The 24,011-nt window shown below is 52.0% G+C and overlaps 2 protein-coding genes across 3 annotated transcripts in view; one reads left to right on the top strand and one right to left on the bottom strand.

The window, feature by feature from the left end:
* Positions 1-1,332: 1,332 nt before the first annotated feature.
* LOC138816082 (UBA-like domain-containing protein 1) lies at positions 1,333-6,205 on the bottom strand. Its single transcript, XM_070005640.1, has 3 exons — positions 5,963-6,205; positions 2,686-2,748; positions 1,333-2,411 (listed from the first exon to the last, which is right to left on the bottom strand). Exons 1-3 carry the CDS (start codon positions 6,080-6,082, stop codon positions 2,064-2,066), a joined length of 531 nt encoding a protein of 176 aa, XP_069861741.1. The 5' UTR covers positions 6,083-6,205; the 3' UTR covers positions 1,333-2,063.
* Positions 6,206-10,492: 4,287 nt separating this feature from the next.
* The window catches only part of LOC138816080 (E3 ubiquitin-protein ligase MGRN1-like), a 51,629-nt gene continuing 38,110 nt past the window's right edge, over positions 10,493-24,011 (top strand). For both annotated transcript variants that reach the window (XM_070005637.1, XM_070005636.1), the window contains exon 1: positions 10,493-10,710. In XM_070005637.1, coding sequence (XP_069861738.1) covers positions 10,623-10,710 — 88 coding nt within the window. In that variant the 5' untranslated portion in view covers positions 10,493-10,622. The remainder of the gene's footprint in view (positions 10,711-24,011) is intronic.

The raw sequence follows: 24,011 nt of genomic DNA, 5'->3' as shown, positions 1-24,011 counted from the left end.
AGTTCAAGCCCCACAACCACTACCACCACCAACACAAAAAAGTCCAGAGAAGATGTACTTAAGGCCTCAGGCTTGCTGGGCAAGTACTCTACCACTTGAGCCAACCTTAGCCCTTTCCATTTCATTTGACAAATACGGCTGAGTTTTTGCTCAGGAGAGCCTGGACTGCAACTTAATTTGTCACCTGTATAGGCCCATGCCACATCCACTCAGCCAGTTAAAATGTAGCTTCACTTTTTCACAGGCTGGTCTTGAACAGTGTTTGAAATCTCTACCTTTCAAGTTGCTGGGATTACAGGTATGAGCCACTGTGCGGTCTTGGAGAGGGCACTTCTAAAACTTCAGTCTATTTTTGGTGCCAGAGGCTGCTGTCAGGGAGATGGACTTCAGACCCAAGGTCCTGCACCTCAAGCTAGGGGCTGTGCCTGAGGCCCACTTTGAAGAATGAAGGTTAGGACTACTACAGGCCATCCAGAAGCTCCTGAAGGAAAAAAACAAAACAAAACAAAACTGGTGCCACCTGCAATCTTAGCTACTCAGGAGGCTGAGATCTGAGGATTGAAGCCAGCCCAGGCAGAAACGTCAGGCAGACTCATTTCCAACAAATAGTCAGAAAAAGCCAGTAGTGGCGCTGTGGCTCAAGTGGTAGCATGCTAGCCTTGAGCAAAGGAAGCCCAGAAACAGCACCCACTGAACTCAAGCCTCAGGACTGGCAAAACCCAAAATAAAAAACCTGGTACCCCACAGCCTCCCGCCTTCTGGAATCAAGACCTAGTGCTGCTCCCTGCACACCTAGTACATCCACCCCAGCAATCTGTCCACAGGAAGGTGCAGGCATTTACCCGCACGGCAGGCGACTCCTAAGTGACAAGGCCTTTTCCCACCACTGGTGGATGGGAGCATAAGGCAGTTTCCTGAGAACTCTCTCCATCTCTGAGTGGAGACTGGGGAGGCCAGAGATGTCTGTCTCTCCCCCCCACCCCCACCCCCAGTTGCACCCTAGTCACACAGACATCCCAGGTGGATGCTGGGACCTCCAGGTGCCTCACCTAGTCCTGGAAGAGGAAGGTATTTATTAGCTTAGCATACTCAAAACTGGGGGTTTTGATGTGTGGGTGCAAGTAAGCATGTATGTGGACAGTGTGTGGGATTCTTGGAACCCAGTCCAAAAAGAACCAACTTCAGCAGAAAAGCCTCAGGCAGGCAGGAGCACTTGACGACAGTGACTGGCAGAAGCAGTGTGAAGCCAGGTGAGACTAAAGTGGCCTGCATTCAGCTCAGCTGCCCCTTCAACAGCAGAGCCCAGGATAGAGGCAAGACCACAGAGCCTGGTGGCGTTTGGAATTAATTCTTCTCTTTTGTTAAAAGGGGGTGGGATTGGATACCCCTGGGCTCTGGGGGAGGCATGCAGGCAGCCCTTAGCAGGCAGGTGCTGGGAGACGGGTGGGAAGAGGCCTGGAGTTTCCCACAATCCTTTTCTCTGCAGGGAACAGCAATGCTGGCTGGTGAGGGGGGTGGGGTGAGGCAGGGCCCTAGGGAGAGGGCGGCGGGCAAGGGGTTTGGGGCTCACACTAACATGCAACGTCCAGCTGCCCCATAAACTAGGTTGCTTTCTGAAGAGCAACACATGTATAAACACACAGACATGGCTGCGTGCGCATGCGGAGAGGGCCCTGCGCTTCCCGGGGGTGAGGATCTAGGCCTGCTGGCCCCCGAGGACTCCCAGTGGGAGCCAGCCTTGTCTCCTCTCCGCCGGGCAAGTCTCTGTGGCAGCCCTGGGCAGGTGGGCAGGTCCCGGTGGGATGCTGTTTGGTCTTCAAGGTGCTGTGCTCCAGCGCCGGAGCCAAGTCCATGCGAGCTGCCGCGCGCCTGTGCTGACCTCACGAGCATGTAGCTGGGCGTGCGGCACAAAGACGTGTCCCTGCCTGGCTAGAGTCCAGTCTCTCCCTTCCAGGGCTCCAGGGCACGGGGGTGCAGACAGAGGAGGGGTGAAGGGGCCCGCGGAGACATCCTCTCCCCCGCCCCACGGGGACCTGGCCTCCGGGAGGGGGGAGGGGCCTCCCTTATCTCTCCGCCTCCATGGCCGGGTGGGCCTTCGGTTCCGAGGTGGCCTGTTGGGGGGCCAGGGGTGGCCAGTCTGAAGCTGGGGAAGGGGGTGCCGGAGTCCACAGGGGCGGCTGCGGCTGGTGGTGCTGTGGGCCCCCGGGGGGCGAGGCTGTGGCTGGCCAGCTGGGGGTGGCGAAGCTGCCGTTGGCGGCATGCGGGAAGTGAGGCGGGGGTGACGTGGCTGTGGCCATCGGACTGCCGCCGCCGCCGCCGTGGAAGCTCTCAGAGGCCTTGAGACGCGAGAACATGGTGAGGGCATCGGGGAAGTTGGGGGGCGTGGCGGGGGTGTTGGCGGGAGTGCACATCTGTGGGGGAAGAAAGGAGAGGAGGGCTGAGCGTGCGCTGTCCTGTGCCTGGCCGGCATCCAGGCCCATGAGGAAAGGGAGAAGCAGACTCCCCCACGGAAGGTGTGCAACCCGGCACAATGCGTGCCCTCTTCCTACTCGGGGATCACAAGGCTTCCTCAGCCCTCTGCTTTGGAAGTGTCCCCGAAGCTCAATTCAGGCTGCCCACCAGGTCCTGGGCGCATGCACCCCTGTCCTCCACCCCAGCCACCCCCAGGTCTCCAGGGACACTTACCATCTGGTGGTGGTGGTGGCTGTAAGGGATGTTAGTCTCCTGGAAAAAGGCGCTGAGGGCGGTCTGCAGGGAGAAAGGCTGAGCTTACCTCTCAGACCCAGCCTGCCCAGGGGGGTAGGGCGGGCTGGGGTGGCTAAGCCAGCAGGGACAGAGCTGTCACCATGGCTCTGGGGGACAGGTGGTAAATACCCTTACCCTGTGTCATGAGGAGAGGTGGTATGACCCTTAACTAGCCCAGCTGGTTCTCAGCCTTCATTCTGTCAGCACCTTGATGTATGGCAAGTTCCTACCCTTCTCTAGACCTTAGTTTCCTCATGTGTGAACCAGGGGAACTTGAAAAATGAGTCTGAGCCCTGCTTCTCATCCCAGCTCTCTCTCTCAGCTCTATCCCTGGCTGACCACATGGCCGTGGCTCTGTCCAAGTCTGTTTTTCCACTTGTGTGACTAGGAGGCCTCCAGGTTCCCACACTGTAATTGTGAGGGCCTGGAATTGTGTGTGTGTGTGTGTGTGTGTGTGCCTCTAAGGAATGGCCTCAGGTGGTGAGCAGGACCACAAGCCTAGATGTGAGCCTGCCACTGGACATGGCAGTGACATGTGGCACCCTACTGTCCCTTTTGGAGCAGGGCTCCAACAGTCAAAACTAAAAACTAGTGCACTCACTGTCACCACCCTTATCCCAAAGGCTGTCAATGGTATCCCCCATTGTACAGAGAAAGTGAGGGCTGCTTGGTGAGCAGGAGGCAGAGGTGGGATTAGGACCCAGGACTGAGACTCCAGGCAAAACCCTTAAGACTGGCAAAGAGAGCCAGGTGCCCGGGGCTCATGCCTGTCATCCTAGCTACTCAGGAGGCTGAGATCTGAGGATTGTAGTTCAAAGTCAGCCTGGGCAGGAAAGTCCATGAGACTCATCTCCAATGAACCACCAGAAAACAGGAAGTGGTGCTGTGGCGCAAGTGGTAGAGCTCTCGCTTGAGCTGCAGAGCTCAGAGACAGTGCCCAGGCCCAGAGTTCAAGCCCCACGTCTGAAAAAACAACAACAAAACCCAAAACTGGCCAAGAGGGTAGAGGGTAAAGAAGCAGAAAGTAAACCACAGCAAGGAACAGCCTGACTCTGTCCAGAGCTGCTGTGTGACAGAGCAGGGGAGAGGTTCTCCAGCAGGCAGGCCTTGAGGAGCCCCTGCCAGAAATGAGGGAACAGCTGTTCTTGTGGAAGTACAGGGTGGCTGGTCCTCAGGGCCCAGCACAGCCAGGTCCAGGCCCGGAGTCACTGTTACCCCTCAGATCTATGCTCAGCTGGTGCGGCCTGGTGCCAGCACAATTCTCTGCCTCCTCCCTAGCTCAACACACCCAGAAACCCAGCCTGGCCCCCAGGGCTTGTCCTCCTCGTTCTGTGTGAATGTTGAAGTTATTTGAATGAATTATTCTGGGAATTTCCTGCTGCAGCCGCCCTATCCACCCTGTCTGGGTGTCCCCAAACAATGATGTGGGAGCAACTTTCCTAACACCAAGACCCCTAGCCCAGGCTCCTTTTGCAAAACTCAAAACCCCGGAGCCCTCCAAAGACTAATGTGTGTGAGTTCTCCATTGAGAAACATTTGCCCAGATAGCAGAGGTCCCTTCCCCCAGCAGCCTCTGCCCCCATTAGCACCTGAATCCGAGAACGTGACCCAGAAACGCTGCCTGCTGGGTGTGCCGGCCAGGTGGGAGGTGGCCTGGAGGGGGAAGGGCTAGCCATAAGAAACCCCTCACTGGAGGCAGAGGACTGAGGTTTCTCTCCTTATCCAACCCCTCTCCCCCATTTTATAGGCGGTAAAACTGAGTCTCACAACCAAAGGCACAGAGTTGCTATTCTGGGGTTACCAGGCTGCAGGATGTTTCTAGCCGACCCCAATTTTCCAAGCTACATTTTCACTCCAACCCATTCTGCCTGAGGGGTGAGCTCACTTCCCACTGCGGATCCCAGCCCCAGGCATACAGGGAGCCCTGTAATGGGACCAAACTGTCACAAATGTGGTTTTGCTAGTTCTGCCACATCCTAGAGACCAACAGGGCCGGTGAGGGGGTAGCTGGAGAGATGGGCAGAGATGCAGGAGGGAGGGACCCGGCCGGTAGGAGGGCTGGCTAGCAGACTACACGGTCGAGCCCCTCCCCCCCCCCCCAGGCAAAAGGGGCCAGAGAAAGCAGGCTCCCCTTTGGCCTGGAGGTCTCTTTATTAGGCCATGCGGAGCAATGGCCGGAAAGAGCCACCGCTTTCCTCGGCAGGGGGGCATTCTGATCCCCACCTCAGGAAGTGGAGAAGCTGAGCCTGCCTTGGTTCTCCCTGGAGGTCCAAACACCTGTCCTGGGCATGGCACTCATTGGGAAAACAGCCTCTCGGCCCCCAACCCTATACCTGGGACGCGGGCACAGCTCCAGCGGCTCTGGCCTCATTCCCGGAAGCCACCATGGGTTGAACTCCGGGGTCTGGGCATTACAGAGGGGTCAGACGGCACCAACCGCCGTGGACGCTACTGTCCTATAGATCTGGAGAGAGCTGGGGTGGGGGGCAGACCCGGGCAAACCTCCCCTCCGGCTCAGGTGACATGAAAACTAGTGACCTGTGTACATCACTCTTCCCGCGGGCCGCCCCCTCGGAGGCGGGGTACGCCGGCACACACGGCCCCCGCGCGGGAGTGGGAGGCCCCGGCGCGCCGCCCAGCCTCTCCACGCCGTGTGTGTACACACACACCCCGCACCCCCGGGCCCGGTGCGCGGGCGCCACGGGCGTACACGCAAGAGCACGCCCCGAACACCACCACGCGCGTCTCCCCCCCCCCCCCCACCCCCGGACAGCCGCCCAGACCCGCGCCCCGCGCCCGGGCCCGCGCCCCCCGCAGTGCCCCGCTGACGCCCAGGCGCCGGGCGTGCGTAAACACAGATGCACATGGAGGTGTGCGCACACGCCGCGGGCCGCCCCCCCACCCCCAGGGCCCACCGAGACCTTCGGGGCGCAGGCTTCGCCGCGGCTCCGCCCTCCCGGACCCCCGCTCGCCCCGCCAGGCCCCCCGGAGTCCTCCTTCCGGCCGGCCGGCCCGCCCTCGGCCGTTACCCGGACAAAGGGGGAAGGGGGGAGGGAGGACGGCTCCGCGTCTGAATCGCGGGGGTGGGGTCGTCCTCCCCCCCCCCCCAAACACACACACCCCGGGGACGGAGGCCCGTCGGGGGCTCGGGCCTGGCCGCCGGGCGGAGTCTGCGGCCGGCACCCCGCCACGAGTCCGCGCCCGCCCCCGCGCGCACCTCGAACTGCCAGTGGGCCGCCTGCAGCAGCTGCTTCGCCTGGTCGGCCGCGCAGCCCGCCGTCAGCACGAACTGGTTGATCATGACCTGGTGCTTCAGCTCGTCCATGTTCACGGACATGGCGCCGCCGCCGCGCTGCCCGCTCCGGCCTCCCCGCGCGCTCGCGCCTCCGCCTCACGCGTCCACCATTAGCGAGCCGGCCCCGGCTAATACAAATATTTACTGTGCGCTCTGACTCAACGCGCCTCGCCGCCCCGCGCGCGCCGGGGCATGCTGGGATCTGTAGTCCGCGCCGCCCCCGCCGCCAGGCGGCCCCGGCGGGGGGGGGGGGGGGGAGGAGCGGAGGCCCTGGATGCCCAGTACACAGTACATGCCAACTTTTAATATCATGAACGAGAGAGTCTGCCTTTCCAGGCGATGCTCCAAGTCACTGCCTCCGGGAAGCCTGCCGGTGTGGGGCTGGCAGTGTTACACTTCGCATCAACCTTCTCCCCAACCCTCTCCAACCCGGCCTGGCTCTCGATCGTGCCACACGGCGGGAGCGACAAGGGACAGGATGGCTCCCGGGACCGACAGGCCGGGCCGACAGCCTCCGGCGCAGCAGCACCCACTTTCCCACGCACAACGCAGCCAGCGGACGCCAGGACCCCGCGGAGACACTTCCGGAGCGGCTCAGGACTCCATTTCCCAGAGTGCTCTGGTTTATTTGCACCGTTCTTTCTCGGGTGATGTCAGCTGAGTGAGGCCGTCCCCCGGCCAATGGCCCGCCGTGGGGTGTTAGGACCTGGCCATATAAGGTAAACAAAGCTGGCTGTCCAATGAGGTGGCGGCGGGGGCGGGCAGGGTGTACGTCACGTGTCGGGGGCGGGGCCTGGAGCGGGGGGGGGGGGGGGACGTCGAGGACCGTGTTTACAGCCTCCGCATGCCGCTTCCGGTCTACGTCGCGAGTGGAAGAACGTTGGGGCTGGTTGCGGGGTCGGGACGCGCGGGAAGGTTCGCCGCCCCCGCTGAGCGGCCCTGGTGTGGTTCTAGCCCGTTTGTGGGGGGGGGGGGGGTCCTTAATTCTGTTCCTGGCCCTGACTTGGCTTCTGGGGAAAGGGCTGCGGGGAGGGGCGCGGCTCTGCTCACGGGCGGAGCTCCCCGAGGAAGTGCGGCCCGGCCGGGCTTCGTCTGAGCTGGTTCCCGCGGAGTCTCCTCCATTGGGGTGGTGGGAGGAGGATGGTAGGGGGACTGGTAGAGGGTACGGATGCTGGGTCCCTAGATAGCCCGGAGGATTGAGGAGGAAATGGGGGTTAGCTTGTTAGAGGGCCGAAGCTGGGTGCTTGGCCCTAGGGACCTCAGCCCTGGCGGAAGCGGGGGTTCAGACACTTTACTACCACGTGGGCTAGGGTTTATTCTTCCTCCTTTTTCTTCTTCCTCCCTCTCCTCTTCCTTCCTCTTAGAATGGGCCTGTGTTTCTGTCGGGAACAAAGCACTCAGCACGGGCTCAGCACACAAGAAGAGGCAACCTCAAGGATGATCTCCAATTCCCTGGTTGCCATGGGAACTGCAATAAAGCTTGGTGGAAAGTGGGCCGGCTGGCGAGTCAGACAGACCTGGGTGTCGGTCCGGAATGCTTTAGTCTGTTTCCTCTCGTGTGGAAATCTCCCAGACTCTCCCTGCTGATGGTGAACCAGTTCTAGCTCTCAGCCCTTTTGCCGCCTCCTAGACCACTCGTGGAAGCCCAAACCTCATTTTACACACAAGGAAAGAGAGACAAACTCAGTCTTAAAACTGGCTTTCAGAGCAAGTGGTTTGCCTAGCGTAGAAGGAGCTCTTCCAGGCTAATCTTGCGAGGGGTGAAGTCCAAGTGACGAGTGAAGGGTCAGCCTACTTCCCTCCCCAGCCAGCTTGTTTTCCTAACGCTGGCAAGGAAAGAAAAAAGAAATACCTTGTTTTTCAGCTAGGAGCCTGGACTTTGGATTTCTTAGCAGGCAGGTATGGGACCTGACAGCTGTGGCCAGGAGATGGGGTAGTGGGTGGGAAGGCATTTCTAGATTCTTCTATTATCTGGGGCCAGGGAGGTTGAGGACCTTGCCGAAATGTGTCTTGTTTCTTCCTTAGGCTTGAAGTCCTTGTTTAGCATGTCCCATCATTCCATCTTGCCTCATAGCCTACCACATAGTAGTTAGATGATAAATATTTGTTCCATAAACAGATGAATCACGTGAGATGATAGTGGAACATGGGCCCAATCGGGAAGACTTTATCTCTCAGCTGAGTGTGGCTAAACACAGAAAAATACTGCTGGGAGAGCACCGAGCCCACTTTGAGTCCACAGGGGTGAGGGAGGTCCAGCCTGGACTGCTTAGGAAACCCTCAAAATCGTGTAGTTTGGCCCTGTCAAGATAACCACAAGCAGGACTTGAAACAGTCTAGGAGCTTGTTTCAAAGTGAAATGCAACAAATCTAGGCTCTGGAATGATGTTATAAATATCCAAATAGTTTTTGGCAGAGAAAAGGTTTCCTCATTTCTGTGAGAAGACTTAATGAAAGGTCTTGCCAGTGAAATACCTGCCTTAGTCCAGGCCTACAGGGAAGATATGCTGTTGGCTGTTTTTCACTTGACTAGGTCGGACTTCAGGACTCCTCCCTCTGCAGGATCAGCAAGGGCCATTAATTAAATCATAGATTTTTGTCAGTATGCATCTGAAAGTGTATATAGGAGTCAGTGGAAAGGAATTTTTTAAAAAGGAAAGGCCACACTGAGTGGGAGTTGTGTATATTGGGCTGGTAGGAGAATGTACCAAGACAGGAGGATAGGATGCAGGTAGAAAAAGCAGAGACAGGGTTGGGAGTGGGTTCTATGTCTTTGATTAGCTTACTTTTGATTGCCTATGCCCTGTTTTGTGGAATTTATTGGCTGTCAACCATGGGTTAAATTTTGCTCTTGAGTGGGAATACTTTGAGTCCTTGGTTTTTCTCCTACCTGTGTGCCATATGGCTTATTTCCACACCTAGACTCACTTCCTCATTCCATCTGGACATTGGTATCTGTCCTCCAAGCCACCTTAAATGGGGCCTTTTTCACAGGACTTGAAATCTGGTACATAGCCCATTCCTGTTTGGGAGAAAGGGAAGTGCTAGGTAACACAAATTCCAGCTTTATCATACCATTCACTGTGAACTGGAGTGGGTACTTATATAAGCCTCTTTAAATTTGGATGAAAATACAGAAGAATTTACAGGGTAAAGGCATAAAGTGGCAGAGTGAGTGCTCCCTTAGCATGGTTAAGGCCCTAGGTTCAATCCCTTGTACTGTGGAGAAAAACAATTTCCCTATAAGAGAACGAAGTGGGGTTCTGAACAAGGCGCCCAGCACAATAATGCCTACACAAGTAGGCAGGTACCTCACACTTCTAATGTGTCATTCCAAGATCTGACAACACTGGATTCTAGCCGCCCCCCTCCCCCCACAAAAGGTATAGGACATTTTAACCATGGACAATGGTGAATTTACCACCTGAGACTTTAGCCTGCTGCTGGCCTTCCTAGCTGCTCTCCCCACACAGCGTGGATTGGGGAACACTTTTCTTGGAAACCCAGTTCCTCAACTGGGAAAGGGAGTGGTAACGGACCTTCCTTTGGTCTCTTGCAACAGAGGTGTGAGTCAAAAGTCAGGAAATTAATTGCAACCTGTGAGGTTTCAACCCTGACCCTGATGGTTGCAAACTGGCTTTCAGCGCTTTATGTGGGGGCATTTGTGCCTCAGTGTCCATGGTCCAGTCTTTCGTGGTGGGCGGGGGCGAAAAGTCAAGTCTTCAAAGCAGTGGTTTAAGGACGTGGGGGCCTAAGAGATGCTTTGGGTTCTGGTATATCTGTATGCTTTGTAATTTTTTTTTCTTTTTTAAAAACCGTTCTCATAAAGGGTTAGGTGAGTCAGGTAGAGCGCATTCTTTTTGAACGGAGTCGCCCCTTCGCTGGCTCCGGGCCAGTGTTTCCCTCCCGCGTCCGCACCCACAAGTCGCACGCGTGTGTAAATACGGGCGGGATCCAGCTCCAGCAGGTGCTCGCCGCAGGTGCTCGGGCGGCGTCCCGCGCGAGCCGCGCCCCGGGCCGGCGGGCGGGGTCGCCGGGTCTCTCCGCCCGGCAGGTAAAGGTGCACCCTCTGCCGGCCCTGGGAAGTGGGGGAGCCGCCGTGGCTCGGGAAGATGTTTAGGTGTGGGGGTGCGAGCGGAGGCGCTGTTTCCACACCAGGGTCTGCGTACAAACCGATGCCGAAGGGGACGGCCGAGTTCTGGGCTCAGTTCCGCGAGGGGGCCGAGCAGGGAAGGCTTCTCTGAGCGCGGCCGGAGGCTGGACTTCCCTCCGCCCGGGCCCCTTGGTTTTTCCCCCGGAGGCCCGTCGCGCGCGGAGCACCCTGGGAGATGTAGTGTGTCCACGCGTTGGTGGCGCCGCGGCTCCGCTGGAGTGGACTCTGTTTCCCAGGGGGCGTCAGTCCGGGGGCGGGGCGCCGCGTCGGGCTCCAGCGGGCCGGGGCGGGGGCGGGGCGCCGCCGGGGCAGTGGACGCGCGTCCGTGCGGCCTGGTCAGGGCGATGTCGCTCTGAGGAGGTCGCGGCCGCCGTCTCCTCGCTCCCGCTCCCCTGCCCAGCCCCGGCTCGGCGGGCAGTGCCGCGCACCATGGGTTCCATCCTGAGCCGTCGCATCGCGGGGGTGGAAGACATCGACATCCAGGCGAACTCGGCCTATCGCTACCCTCCGAAGTCCGGTGAGTGCCGCGGCGCGGACCGCAGGGGCGCGGGCCGGAACGCGGGTCGGGGGTGTGGTGGGGGCGCGGGGAGGCGCGGCGCGGGCGCCCGGCGCGGCCTGCGACCCTCCCTGCCCCCCCCCCCGCCCCGGGCCCCGCGGAGCCCCGCGCCTCCCGGCTGCGGCCCTGCGGGGGGCCTGGCCGGAGCCGGGCCGGGCGCGGCCCCTTCGCGACGGGTCACCTTGGGCCAGTCCCCTCTCGCCGCCTCGGAGGCGCCGGGTGCCGTGAGACTGGCCGCAGGGCACCTGCCCGCGTCTCCCGTCGCTCTGATAAACGGCCCGGGACCCGAGCCGCGGGGGAGGAAGTGGCGTTGGACTGGATGGATGGACACACAGCTGGGACCGGCGCCCGGCTCCGACCCTGCTGCCTCGCTCGCGAGCGGGGCCAGACCGAACTTGTAGCTCCGTTTCTGCTGTCTTCTGTGGGGCCTTGCGTGGTGTGGAGAAGCGAAGACAGGAAGGGATCTCGGGCCGTGGGACGTGCAGGTGCATCCCTGGTCCTGGCTTTTGAGCATCTGATCTGTTGTTACCGTCGTCAGGTGTCCTCTGACCCTCCCACCCACACCAGGCCAGATTTCCTTTGAATGCGGTCCAGGACCACACCTTCCACGAGTGGGCCCTGCTTCAGACCCTGGGGTCTAGGGACTTGTATTTTAAACCCATTCCTCGGGTGAGTCTGACATCCACTCAAGTGTGTCCACTCCTTCCTAAGGGAAGGGAGATGAGCTTCCGAGGCTTCTGGTGGCAGAGCCAGAAAACTGGCACTGCTTGGCGGGGCAGTTGGAAGGGGATGGAGATGGCTGGTCAGAAGGTATTGTTCCCACAGTGCAGAGCAATCTCTGCCCAGTGACAGGGTGGCCTGGCCAGGTGGAGGGCTGTAGGCCAAGGCTTCTCCTAGAAACCCTCCGCAGATCTGAAGGAACAGTTGGTTGCCGATGTTGGCTGAGTGCTCTTGGTCAAATTATTTAACCTCCCTGGATTTCAGTTTCCTCCTGTATAAAATGATATGGTAACTTGCACTGCGGCTCAGAACTGTGCCTGGCACTTAAATCTTTGGCAGAGGTGGCTGCGATTTCTCACAAAGGAAATTATGTGACTGACCAAGACCTTGGAAGCAGTTAGCTATGGGATGACACAGATACCAGAAGGCTTACTATGGCATCTCCTGATCCCTGGAACTCTAGCGCTCTTTACAAAGCCACATACAGGGCACACACAGGCACCACTTTCAGATTATGCTGTGGTAGACTTTTCCAATCACTCTATGCATCTCCTCTGAGCCTGTACTTGGTTTCAGAATCACAGACTAATCTTAACCAGCTGTCACTGATTGATTGCTGTTGGCCCTTCAGGTGAACCTATTGGCTACTTGGGCTGGGCTGCTGGTAACAGACAGCAGTGGGCCTGCAAAGTTCAAAGGCTGACTTGCTCGACTAATATTTTTCTGTTGTTGGGGATAAAACCCAGCAACTCTTCCGTGACAGACAAGTGCTTTATTGCTGAGCACTGTCCCCAGCTAAACCGTTTTTCCCTTTTATTAAGTAGTTATACAAAGAGATTACTATTCTGTATGTCAGGTTATGAGTACAGTGCTTCTTTTTTTCTGACATGTAAATTATTTTATTTTTGTTTTATGTTCTTCACAGTTAACCAGATTAAAATGTGAAATACAAATTGAACATGTTTATGTCATCCCCTGTAGTCCAGGGACAGCAATGGGAACTGGAGATTGAGGAGTTAGAGAGCTGGAGGATCACAGTTTGGGGATAGTCTGGAAGGAAATTTTTGGGAGACCCTATCTCAAAAAGCTCAGTAGTGGTTATCTAGTGTTGCAACCTGCTGCGTGCTCCTTAATCCACCGTGACAGGTAGCAACACAGTAAAGGAGACTGCACTATGCAACTAAGATTTGGGGTACCAGGGACCTGTAGTTTCCCACTGGCAACAGATCCCAAGGTTCATTCTCTACGATATCATCTTTTTTTTTTTTTTTCGTCAGTTGTGGGGCTTGAACTATGAGCCTGGGTGGTGTCCCTGCACTCTTCAGCTCAAGACTAGCACTCAACCACTTGAGCCACAGTGCCACTTCCGGTTTTCTAGTGGTTTATTGGAAATAAGAGGCTCACAGACTTTTCTGCCTGGGCTGGCTTTGAACCATGATCCTCAGATCTTAGCCTCCTGAGTAGCTAAGATTACAGGCGTGAGCCACCGGCTCCCGGCTTTAAGCTCTCATCTTCTTGCTGACTAATTTCATCCTGAGTTCCATTTTTGTGCCCTTCCAAACTGACAGCAAGTCCTACTCAATTCTGTGTTGGGATATTTTGCACTGAAGTGCCTTCCCTCATGCAAAAGGTTTTATTCATGGTATCAATGGCCAATTGAAGGCATAGGTTTAGAGAACTGGTAATTTCTGACTCAGGGACCACATGTACGGTGACATTTCCCAAATAAGAACATTGTCTTAGCTGGGCACCAACAAAAATAAAACAAAACAAAAAACCTTGCATTTTGAAAGTTGTATTCTCCTTCATCCTCAGGGGAGTCCATTAGCTTATACCGAGTTAGATATTATTTCTGTTAGATTGACCAGAGATGTTCATCCAAGGCCCTTCAAATTTTTTTTTTTTTACTAAGTTTTGTTTGTTTGTTTGTTTTGTTGGTCATGGGGGCTGAACCCTGGGTCTGGGCACTGTCCCTCAGCTCTCCAGCTTAAGGATAGTGCCCTGCCACTTGAGCCACAGCACCACTTCCGGCTTTTTTTCTGCTTGTGTGGTGCTGAGGAACCAAATCCAGGGCCTCATGCATACGAGACAAGCACTCTACCACTGAGCCAACTTCCCAGCCTCTGACTAAATATTTTAACTCTATACCAACAAACAGGTCCAGTTTCTGAGTTGTTACGTATCACAGTACAATTCAAGTACAATGATTTACTCAGCATAGGAATCCCCCAAACAGGCTTGTACTGAGCAAGAGGCACTAGCAGTATGAATAAGTGCCACCATCATCATAAACGAAGATACTGCATTAATTTCCTGTCCTTTAAGCATCTCTCAGCTTCTTGTGAAAGCTTCATCTGTTCCCAGGTGGGAATGGTTGCAGATCTGGTTTTCTCTGTTCTCCTTGGGCCTTTAGCTATCCTCTTTTTTTTTTTTTTTTTTTTTTTTTCAGTCGTGGGACTTGAACTCTGGGCCTGGGCGCTGTCCCTCAGCTCTTTAGCTCAAGGCAAGCACTCTACCACTTGAGCCACAGCGCCACTTCCGGTTTTATGGTGGCTTATTGGAGATCAGAGTCTCACGGACTTTCCTGCCCTTTCTGGGGCTTTCAGATCTCAGCCTCTTGAGTAGCTAGGATGACAGGCGTGAATCACTGGCACCCTGCTTATCCTCATCTTGAGGACCTCTTCCAGAGGCTCCTCGATGTTGGATGATTTTCTCTTCGTTTCTGGGTTTTAATTCCTCAGCTGGTAGCCAGATGTCCGCTGAACCTGTGGACACACAGCCATAGCCATGGCCCCATACTTTGACGGGTCTGGGTTTCCAGTTATTATCATTGTCATCATCCCACCATGTAGTTGACATGAAGATTGGAGTTTTTCCAGGTCTTTCCAGTATTTATCTGCTGCTGAAGTGTTGGATGGAAAATTTAAAATTTCAAAATGAAGAATATTTAATGCCATTGCAATCTGTTCTTTGGGAGTCCAGTGACTTATACCTATCCCCCTTTTTTGTTTATTTAATTGGGACTTCAGTGTAAAATTACCGCATTCCACAATGGCTTGACCTTGTGGATTATAAGGGATTCATGTAATAGGTTCAATTTGCCACTTATTTAGGAAGGTTTGCAATTTAGTACTAGTATAGGCAGGGGCATTGCCTTTTTTTTTTTGGTCATGAGGCTTGAACTCTGGGCTTGGGTGCTGTCCCTCAGCTCTTCAGCTCAAGGTGAGCGATCTACCACTTGAGCCACAGCACCACTTCCGGTTGTCGGGTGGTTTATTGGAGATTGGAGTCTCATGGTCTTTCCTGCCCTGGCTGGCTTTGAATTGTGATCCTCAGATCTCAGCCTCCTGAGTAGCTAGGATTACAGGTGTGAGCCACCAGCGCCCGGCCATTGTCTGTTTTTATAGTAGAAGGAACAACCCTAGCAGCGAAGCAGGAAAGAAGATGGGTGATTACATGATTAGAATTTTCTCTGGATAAAGGTGTAGCCCAAATAAAACCAGAAAAGTTGTCAATTGTGACATGTATAAAGTTTAATCGACCAAAAGATGGATAATGAGTACCATCCATTTGACAGATATCATTAGGCTTTAAACCTCTAGGGTTGGTTCCAGGAGAAAAAGAGGATGGGGTAATTGGGGCACAGGTAGGGCAGGCTGCGATAATGGATTGAGCCTGAGTGTGAGTCAAATGAAATTTTGTCTGGAAAGCCAGGAGCATTGGCATGTGTTAACTTATGCCAATATGTACTTTGAGTAAAGGAGTAATCAACTGATCTACAGAATCGTTTCCCTGGGATAAATGGCTGGGTCCTGATACGCATCACAAAAAGGGGGAGGTTCCCCCCCCACACACCTCCTTTCGTAACTCAGTAAAGAAAAATAATTGGAGTCTCCCTTAAGAACAGTGTCACAGTCTCTATTAAAGGAAGAAACTTGGCCACATATTGTGAATCTGTGACAAGATTAAAAGAAGCAGGCTCATCCTTGAATGACGGCAAGTAGCTCATTTTGCTGTGCAGACTTGAGAAGGGGAGTTAATTATTTTTATTTTTGGACCAAAATAAGCTGCCTTTCTCTTTTTACTACCATCAGTAAAATAGGCGCCTTTGAAATAGGATAACTTTTAACAATTTTTGGCAAAATCCACTGAGTAGTTTTTAGAAATGAAAGATTTTGCTTTTTTGGATAATGGCATCCCATATGTCCTAGATAATTGGAAAGAGCTATTTGCTGTGATAGATTTTCCTGGTAACTATTTTCAAACTCCTTATATAACATAGGAATAATAATTCAGTCTGGATCTTTACCTAGTATAGTTTTAAGCTTTCGTCTCCCTGGCAAGATCACTTGACCTATTTTATCCAAATAAGTCTCTAACTTTTTATCTGAGTTGTTAAGGAGAAAAATCCATTCTGCCCATCCTTCTTGAACTAATAATCCTAATGGGGAATGTAAGGTAGGAAAAATCAACAATTGTACTGGAGATTCCAGATCTACTCTTTTTAACCAGATACTTTGAATATGTTGTTTTAGTCATCGTAGCTCTTCTCAAGCTTGTGGGCTTAATGTTCGGGGGCTATTTAAGTCATTCTCTCCCTGCAAAATATTAAAAGAGGTGCTGCAGTTTGTAAGTTGGAATTCCCAGGGTGGGCCGTAACCAGCTAATATCACCCAGCAGCTTGTGAAAATCATTAAGGGTCCTCAACCCATCTGTTCTGATTGACTCTTCTATGGGGTAATTACATTACCAGTTATTCTGATTCTCAAGAGTAAGGGGAGGCTTTTTGGATTTATTCCTCTGCCCTGTTCCTCAGTCCTGAAGCCCAAAAGCCTTTCCTGCAACATTGTGAAAAGTTTGTCTAACATGATCTCATCAGGTGAAGCCAACCATATGTTATCATATAATGGATGATATATGCATCTGGGAAAGATTCCCGCACAGTTTGTAGAACAACCCCTACATAATACACATAGTAGGGCTAGTAAGCATTCCCTGGGGTAGGACTTTCCATTGGTAATGCTTTGCAGGTTCTTTCTTATTTATGCTTAAGATAGTAAAGGCAAATATTTCTTTACCCTGTTCTGCTAAAAAAAAAATGGAGAAAAAACAGTCTTTTAAATCTGTGTTTCCAATCTTTAGGAATCATTGTAGGAGAAGGCATCCCTGGCTGTAAAGTGCCAATGGGCTGAATAAACAGCCTTTATCTTTTTAGGATCTGAAGCATCGAAGTTTTCCTGATTTTTTTTTTTTTTTTTTTTTTTTTGTTGGTCGTGGGGCTTGAACTCTTGGCCTGGGCGCTGTCCCTCAGCTCTTCAGCTCAAGGTGAGTGCTCGACCATTTGAGCCACAGCGCCACTGCCACTTCCGGTTTTCTGAGTGGTTTATTGGAGATAAGAGTCTCATGGACTTTTCCTGCCCGGGCTGGCTTTGAACTGTGATCCCCAGATCTCAGTCTCCTAAGTAGCTAGGATTACAGGCGTGAGCCACTGGTGCCTGGCTTTTTTTTTTTTTTTTTTTTTACTAAATACTGGAGTAGGGGGATGGGAAGGTGGCTCAGTGGTAGAGCGCTTGCCTTGCATGCCTGAGGCCCTGGGTTTGATTCCTCAGTACTACATAACCAAAAAAGAAAAAAGCCGTGGGGCTGGGAAGGTGGCTCAGTGGTAGAGCGTTTACCTTGCATGCCTGAGGCCCTGGATTTGATTCCTCAGCACCACATAAGCAAAAAGAAAAAAGCCGGAAGTGGCACTGTAGCTCAAGTGGTAGAGCGCCAGCCTTGAGTTGAAGAGCTGAGGGACAGCGCCCAGGCCAGAGTTCAGGCCCCACGACTGGACCCAAAAAAAAAAAAAAAGTAGAGTATTCCAAGGACTGACTGAGGGCTCTATATGTCCAGCTTTGAGCTGCTCCTGAGACAAATGGTGTAAGTGTCCACTTTTTCTTTGGCCAACAGCCATTGATCAGCCCATATGGGGGTGGTGGTAAGCCATTTAAGAAGCAAGGGCTATGGATGCCGATCAGTGGCCATCAGGAAAAACCCAGTGGGGAAGAGAAAAAAATTGAGAATCCCATTGTGCCATGAGATTCCTCCCCCAGAGGTTGACATCTGCATTAAAGATTAAAGGTTGTATGTGTCCCACCTGACCATCAGGCCCTGTTCAGGTCAGTATGGAGGTGCTCTGCCATACTCTTGTATACTTCCTACTCCTGACACCTGAATGTTCTTTTCTTCTTTTTCCAAGCAGCAGGCCAGTGTTTTTGAGCAATAATGGTTACATCTGCTCCCGTATCTATCAGTCCTCTGAACTTTTTATGATTTATGATGAGATTGCACTCATGGTGACCAGGCCCAATGATAGTATTGTACCAAATTTGTTTGTTGGTGCTGCCAAAGCCTCCTTCCTGTTAATGTTTCTTGGGGGGGGGGAGGTGCAGGGGTGTGTGTGTATGTGCTCCTTATATGGGAGCAGCAGAATCTGGGCAGTTCTGTGTCCTGCTTTGATGTGCAGTGGAGACAGTGCCGAGGCCATAATCTGAATATGTCCATTAGAATCTCATCAATCAACTCTTACATGAACTTTTAGGCCCTTTAAAAAAGTCCAACTACTTCTTCGTATAATTAATTCTACTGTAGATTTAGGTATAGGCCCTTACACCTCTGTGGATATTTTAACAACACCCTGATCAGAAGTTAAAATCAAAGGAGCTGCAGTTTTAAGTTGTACTGCTGTGCTGCCTGCAGTGGTGGCAACCAAGTCCGAAAAGTTGCTACGATGGAAACTCCATGACTGGCATCTGCTGGACCTCCAGTATTTGTTTCTAGGGCCCCGAAGGGCTGCCCGCTCACTGGTTTCCCAAAGGGGAAAGAGGCTTGCCACATTTATTATGTTTAGAATGGTATTGATTTGCCCAGTGCCTTCCTTTACCACATCTGGGGCATCTCCCAGGTGGCCTGGGATCTTTGTCAGAAAAGTCTTTGTTTTTACGACATAATTTTTTTTTGGGTCCAGTCGTGGGGCCTTAACTCTGGGCCTGGGCACTGTCCCTCAGCTCTTCAGCTCAAGGCTAGCACTCTACCACTTGAGCCACAGCGCCACTTCTGGCTTTTTCTGCTTATGTGGTGCTGAGGAATCGAACCTAGTGCCTCATGCATGTGAGGCAAGCACTCTACCACTGAGCTACCTTCCCAGCCGACATTCCCTTTTTATATGCCCTAACTTTCCACATCCAAAATATCTTACTTTAAGCCTTGTTATAGCTGATGGCAGCAGCAGGTTAGCATTATAAGCAGAGGTAACAAAGTCATTACAGGCCTTAGTATAATTTGCATTGCTGCCACTGGTGGCCTTAATGAGCATAAGGCTTTTTGGCATTCTGAATTGGCATTATCAAAAGCGAGCATTTGGAGAAGTGAGTTTCTTAACTCAGCTTGTGGCACACTCTTATGAAGACTGTGCTCCAGCCAGGCTATAAAATCCACATAAGGCTCAGTGCCTCCCTGCTTAATTTTCACACAAAGAGTAGCTATCTGACCTGACTGCGCTATTTTTTTCCTAAGCTCTCAAACAAGAAGCACACATGTGGTTAATTGTTTGATCATCATCATCTAGCTGTATGTCCCGCCATACCCCTTGTCTGGTAAGCCAGTCCACCTCAATTTCTATGGGAGACTGTGCATGTTGATTTTTCAGAGCCTGATTGCGAGCTTCCTCATTCCACCACATTTTAAATTATAGATATTGACTGGGTTCTGGGCAGGTTTTGGCCTGGTTTTTCCAGTCATGGGAGAATGCCCATAGTAAAAAGGGAAGTACCCTGTTTCATTCAACTCTGAAGGGTCGTCTTTTTCTGGGAGGGTGGCCGTGAGGGTGGGCACTGCCCCTTAGCTCTTCAGCTCGACTAGTGCTCTACCACTTGAGCCACAGTGCCAGATCTCAGCCTCCTGAGTCGCTTGGATTACAGGTGTGAGCTACCATTACCCGCTCCAAAGGGTCTTATAAGACAGTGCTTCATACTCAGCATGGAAGTGTCTTTCTAGGAGATTTTTTTGCCCTACTCTCGGTTAAGTGGCTGTAATTTTACGGGTGCCGCCCAAGGCATATCAGTGTAAGCTTACAGTTCCCCTTGTTGAGCCTGCCAGATTCCCTGAGAAATAAGGGAAGCCGCTTGACTCACTATGGGCCAGGCAGATGACCGCACTGGAGGGCCCTGAGGGGTCTGAGTACAGGTAAATCTTTCTGGGCTTCATATACCTTTTGCTCCTTGTTGCCAGATCGAGAGCCTTTTGCCACATTCTTCTGCCTTTTGTCACAAGAATTAAAACTTTTAGTCACATCCTTTTGCTCTTCGCCACAAGATTCAGAGCTTTCAGCCATGTCTCTGTGCTCTTTGTCACAAGACTCAGAGCTTTTAGCCACATCCTTTTGGCCTCCGTCACAAGACTCAAAACTTCCAGCCACATTTCCCTGTTGTGTGGGAGCTTCCCACACAGGCCCATGTTTTGTTGGCTGAGGATCTTGGGGAGGCTGCAACATCATTAGGATTACATTGCACAAAGACCAAACTTTTAAATGGATTTTCTTCCCCAGGCTTTGAGCCACATAAAAAGATCAAACAATCCCCCTCCACTGCTGCCCTTGCAGCATTTCCTGCGGCGGTGGCAGATGACCATACTTTCTATATACAGGGCCAATTCCTCCATATCCTTTTTCTTGTATTTCTGACTCGGCCAGCAACATGCTCACCGGCTCAAGATACCTGGCCCCTTTGCTTTGAGCTAACCCCATTGAATACCCTGGCAGTCCTGACGCATGTCCTGGCTCGCATTCCTGGATCACAAACTCTTCAGCATTCCACAGCTGACCTCCCAAATTCCTTGGTTCTCTGTTCTTCACCGTGAGGCCCCATGTTCACTACGAGCCCTCATGCCCCATGTTGGAGCCAGATGTCACATCCCGCTGTGTGCTCCTTAATCCACTGCAATGGAGCAACACAATAACAGACTGGACTGTGCAGCAGAGATTTAGGGTACCAGGGGACCTGTAGCCTTCTGCCAGCAACATGTCCCAAGGTTCCATTAACCAAATTTTTATTGGTCTTGTGTAAGGAAGTAAGGTATAAACTTCAACATGTGACAATATCTTGTATACAAGTGGTAGGTGACTGTCTTATTTTGGGAAGGAGAGCTAAACAGTAGAGCCTTCAATTTGCATAGACTATCCTTAGGCTCCTACACGGTTTAAGGTGAAATCTGAGTTCCTGTTAAGCCAGGACTGGTTGACCTTTCCAGGAAAACTCTGAGCATTCGAGAGTGTATTGGGAGAAGGCATTCCAACCCCCCAATCCTTTCGGGGTCTCACAGCTTAGATTTTTGGGCTCTTACAAGCTGGGCCTTTGATACCTGATCTGAGGATAGAACGTGGGAGGCATAGATAGGAGGCCATCCCTGGGTGGGTTGCGGGGAGAAGTTCAAAATTTTATCTAAATAAAGGGGATGTGGTAAGTCATCTATCTAGTAAAGGCTGAGTTCAGAAGCAAGCACAACAACAACAAATACTTTCTTAAACCCTTTTGTTGTGTCCTCTCCCCCCCAGCCTATTCTTGAGATTACTCTCTAATTAGCACTGAACAACATGTTCACATGGTATTTACATGCTACTCATTGCAAGTAATTGGAAGGGATCTGAAGTACAAGGAAGGGTTGGTGGAGGCATCATGCAAGTACAACACCATTTTATATATGGAACTAGAGCATGCATGAATTTTGGTACCCACGGGATCCTTGAACCAATCAATATTCTGCAAGTATCAGGGATGATTGTATGGAACTTGCAAAATGCATGAGAAAATGGAATTTCTGGCATATCAGATTACATGTGTACCTATATGATACGTGACAGCTGAAAGCTGAAAACTTTCCCCTAGAAAAGTTCAGCAGCATGTTTTAGAAGAAATTCCATGACAGGCTAAAGTAATTGAAAAAAATGCTCTTAACAGCTTAAAGGAAAATCTTCTCTAAGTGACTAATCCATGATTTCTTACCTCTATAATGCAACCAGTGTCCTAAATCTTTTTTGTTTGGTTTGGTTTGGTTTGTGCCTGGTAATGGAGCTTAAACTCAGGGCTTAGGCACTGTCCCTTAGCTTTTTTGCTCAAGGATAACACTCTACCACTTGAGCCACGTGTGGCTTTTTGGTAGTTAACTGGAGATAAGAATCTCATAGACTTTGCTGCCCAGACTGCCTTCCAACCAAGATCTTCAGATATCAGCCTCCTGAGTAGCTAGGATTATAGGTTTGTGAATACCAGTGCCTGGCCCCATAAAAGGTTGTGTAAGGCATGCTCCAGATCACACAAAAGGAGACTTTGACACTAGTTTTAATAAATAGTAATAGCAATAGGTTGTCTCTGGGAAGCCTCAGGCTTTCCCAAGGCTTTTCTCTATTATTTATTTTTGTGCTGATCCTAGAGCTTGAACTTAGGGCCTAGATGCTGTCCCTGGGGTTTTATGCTCAAGAGTAACCCTCTACCATTTGAGCCATAGCCTCACTTCTGGCTTTTGGATGGTTTATTGAAGATAAGAGTCTCACACTTTCCTGCCTGGGCTGGCTTTGAACCACAGTCTTCAAATCTCAGTCTTCTGAGTAGCTAGGATTACAGGCTGAGCCATCAGCACCTGGTCCCAAGGCCCTGCTTGATGAAGGAGCTCACCAGCTGTTGTGGCCTCTGCTGGTATTGGTATTCAGTAGGCACCTTGTGGGTGCTGCTAATTTGGTCCCCCTGTAAGTGCTCCTGCAGGATGACACACCATAGCAGCTGGGAGGCCACATGTACTGCACAAGGCCACAACGACCATAGATTCCATCTTGATGTTTTGGACGCCAGTAGTGTGGGCAGCCTGCTCATCATCCTCTGTGTAGGAGCAGAGGGCACTGTCTGAGCGGCCTGGCCCCTCGAAGTCCAAGGTGCACATGGTGTTTTGCATGGCAGTGACCAACTCAGTTCCACAGACACTTCATTAGCTCCTGTACCAGCTACCCATCCAGTCTCTTCCTGGACAAGCTGCTCAAACTCAGGCTTGAAGCAGGCATCCACTGACCCACTATGTGATGACCACTGAGCCAGGCTCCAGACCGCTCAGACCTGGCCACCGCCACCCCGTCACCGGGATGCCATGTGGAGACCTGGCTCCACTTTTTAAGATTCACCCACCACAGTTAATTTAGACATTTCTGTCCCTGAAACAACTTTGTGCCTCTTTGTTCCATCTTCACCTCCACCTCCCATCACCAGCCCATGGCGGATCTGCTTTCATCTCAATCTGCCTTTCCTGGACAGTTCCAACCTACGGAGCCCTACAGTCGTGTTGGCTTCTTAGTTCACAGCTACCTTCTTTTACTCACATTGCTGCTTGTTGTTGTCTTGTTTGTTTTAATTGTCCTGAGGCTCGAACACAAGGCCTAGGCACTGTCCCTGAGCTTTTGTGCTCAAGGCTAGCACTCTCATTAAGCTACACCTCTACTTAACAGATTTTTGGTAGATAACGATACGAGTCATGGACTTTCTTGTCAGGCTGGCTTCGGATTGTGATCCTCAGGTCTCAGCCTCCTGAGTGGCTAGGATTATAGGTGTGAACCCCTGGCACCTGGCTCTTAGAACGCTTCTGTCACCCATTTGTTGTTTTTTGTTTTTTTTTTTTTGTCGGTCGTGGGGCTTGAACTCTGGGCCTGGGCACTGTCCCTCAGCTCTTCAGCTCAAGGCGAGCGCTCTACCACTTGAGCTACAGCGCCACTTCCGGTTTTCTGGTGGTTTATTGGAGATAGGAGTCTCACGGTCTCTCCTGCCCGGGCTGGCTTTGAACCGCGATCCTCAGATCTCAGCCTCCTGAGTAGCTAGGATTACAGGCGTGAGCCACCAGCGCCCGGCTTCTGTCACCCATTTGTGTTGTAACCTATGTCTGTCCTTCATCACTGGACTGAACATTTGCATATGATTTTTTTTTTTCATAGACGCAGGTTTCCAGTTTTAACTATACACATACCAGTGGCATGACAAGTCACACATTATTGTTAAATTTAACCCTTTCAGGAAGTCACTGCATCGATGTTTTTCAATTTTCTCCAGTAACATTGTACTATTCGACCTTTTTTTTCCTTTTAAAGACAGGGCTTTACTATGTGATCAGGGCTGATTTTGGCTGGAGATCCTCCTCCCTCCTCTAGTGCTGGGATTAAGGGTGTTTGCCATCCACTACACCTGTCAACAGTTTTTGTTTTTGTTTTTTTTGGTCGTGGGGCTTGAACTCTGGGCCTGGGCGCTGTCCCTCAGCTCTTCAGCTCAAGGCGAGCGCTCTACTGCTTGAGCCACAGCGCCACTTCCGGTTGTCTGGTGGTTTATTGGAGATGAGAGTCTCACTCACTTTCCTGACCGGGCTGGCTTTGAACTGAGATCCTCAGATCTCAGCCTCCTGAGTAGCTAGGATGACAGGTGTGAGCCACCAGCGCCCGGCTCTTGTTTTTATGGCAGAGCAATACTCCACGTATTGAT

Source organism: Dipodomys merriami, unplaced genomic scaffold (assembly GCF_024711535.1).
Source record: "Dipodomys merriami isolate MVZ:Mamm:240054 unplaced genomic scaffold, mDipMer1.0.p SCAF_680, whole genome shotgun sequence".
Classification (NCBI taxonomy): Eukaryota; Metazoa; Chordata; class Mammalia; order Rodentia; family Heteromyidae; genus Dipodomys; species Dipodomys merriami.
The sequence above is the reverse complement of the archived record's forward strand: the minus strand, read 5'-3'. Positions and strand labels throughout refer to the sequence as shown.

What these genes read in the sequence shown, in the direction of transcription:
- LOC138816082 (XM_070005640.1), bottom strand. Translation starts at nt 6,082, where the DNA reads ATGTCCGTGAACATGGACGAGCTGAAGCACCAGGTCATGATCAACCAG. An exon ending in CGGCCCACTGGCAGTTCGAG is followed by an intron (nt 2,749 to 5,962) that starts GTGCGCGCGGGG and finishes TTCTCCCTGCAG; the next exon opens with ACCGCCCTCAGCGCCTTTTT. An exon ending in GCCACCACCACCACCAGATG is followed by an intron (nt 2,412 to 2,685) that starts GTAAGTGTCCCT and finishes CTTCCCCCACAG; the next exon opens with ATGTGCACTCCCGCCAACAC.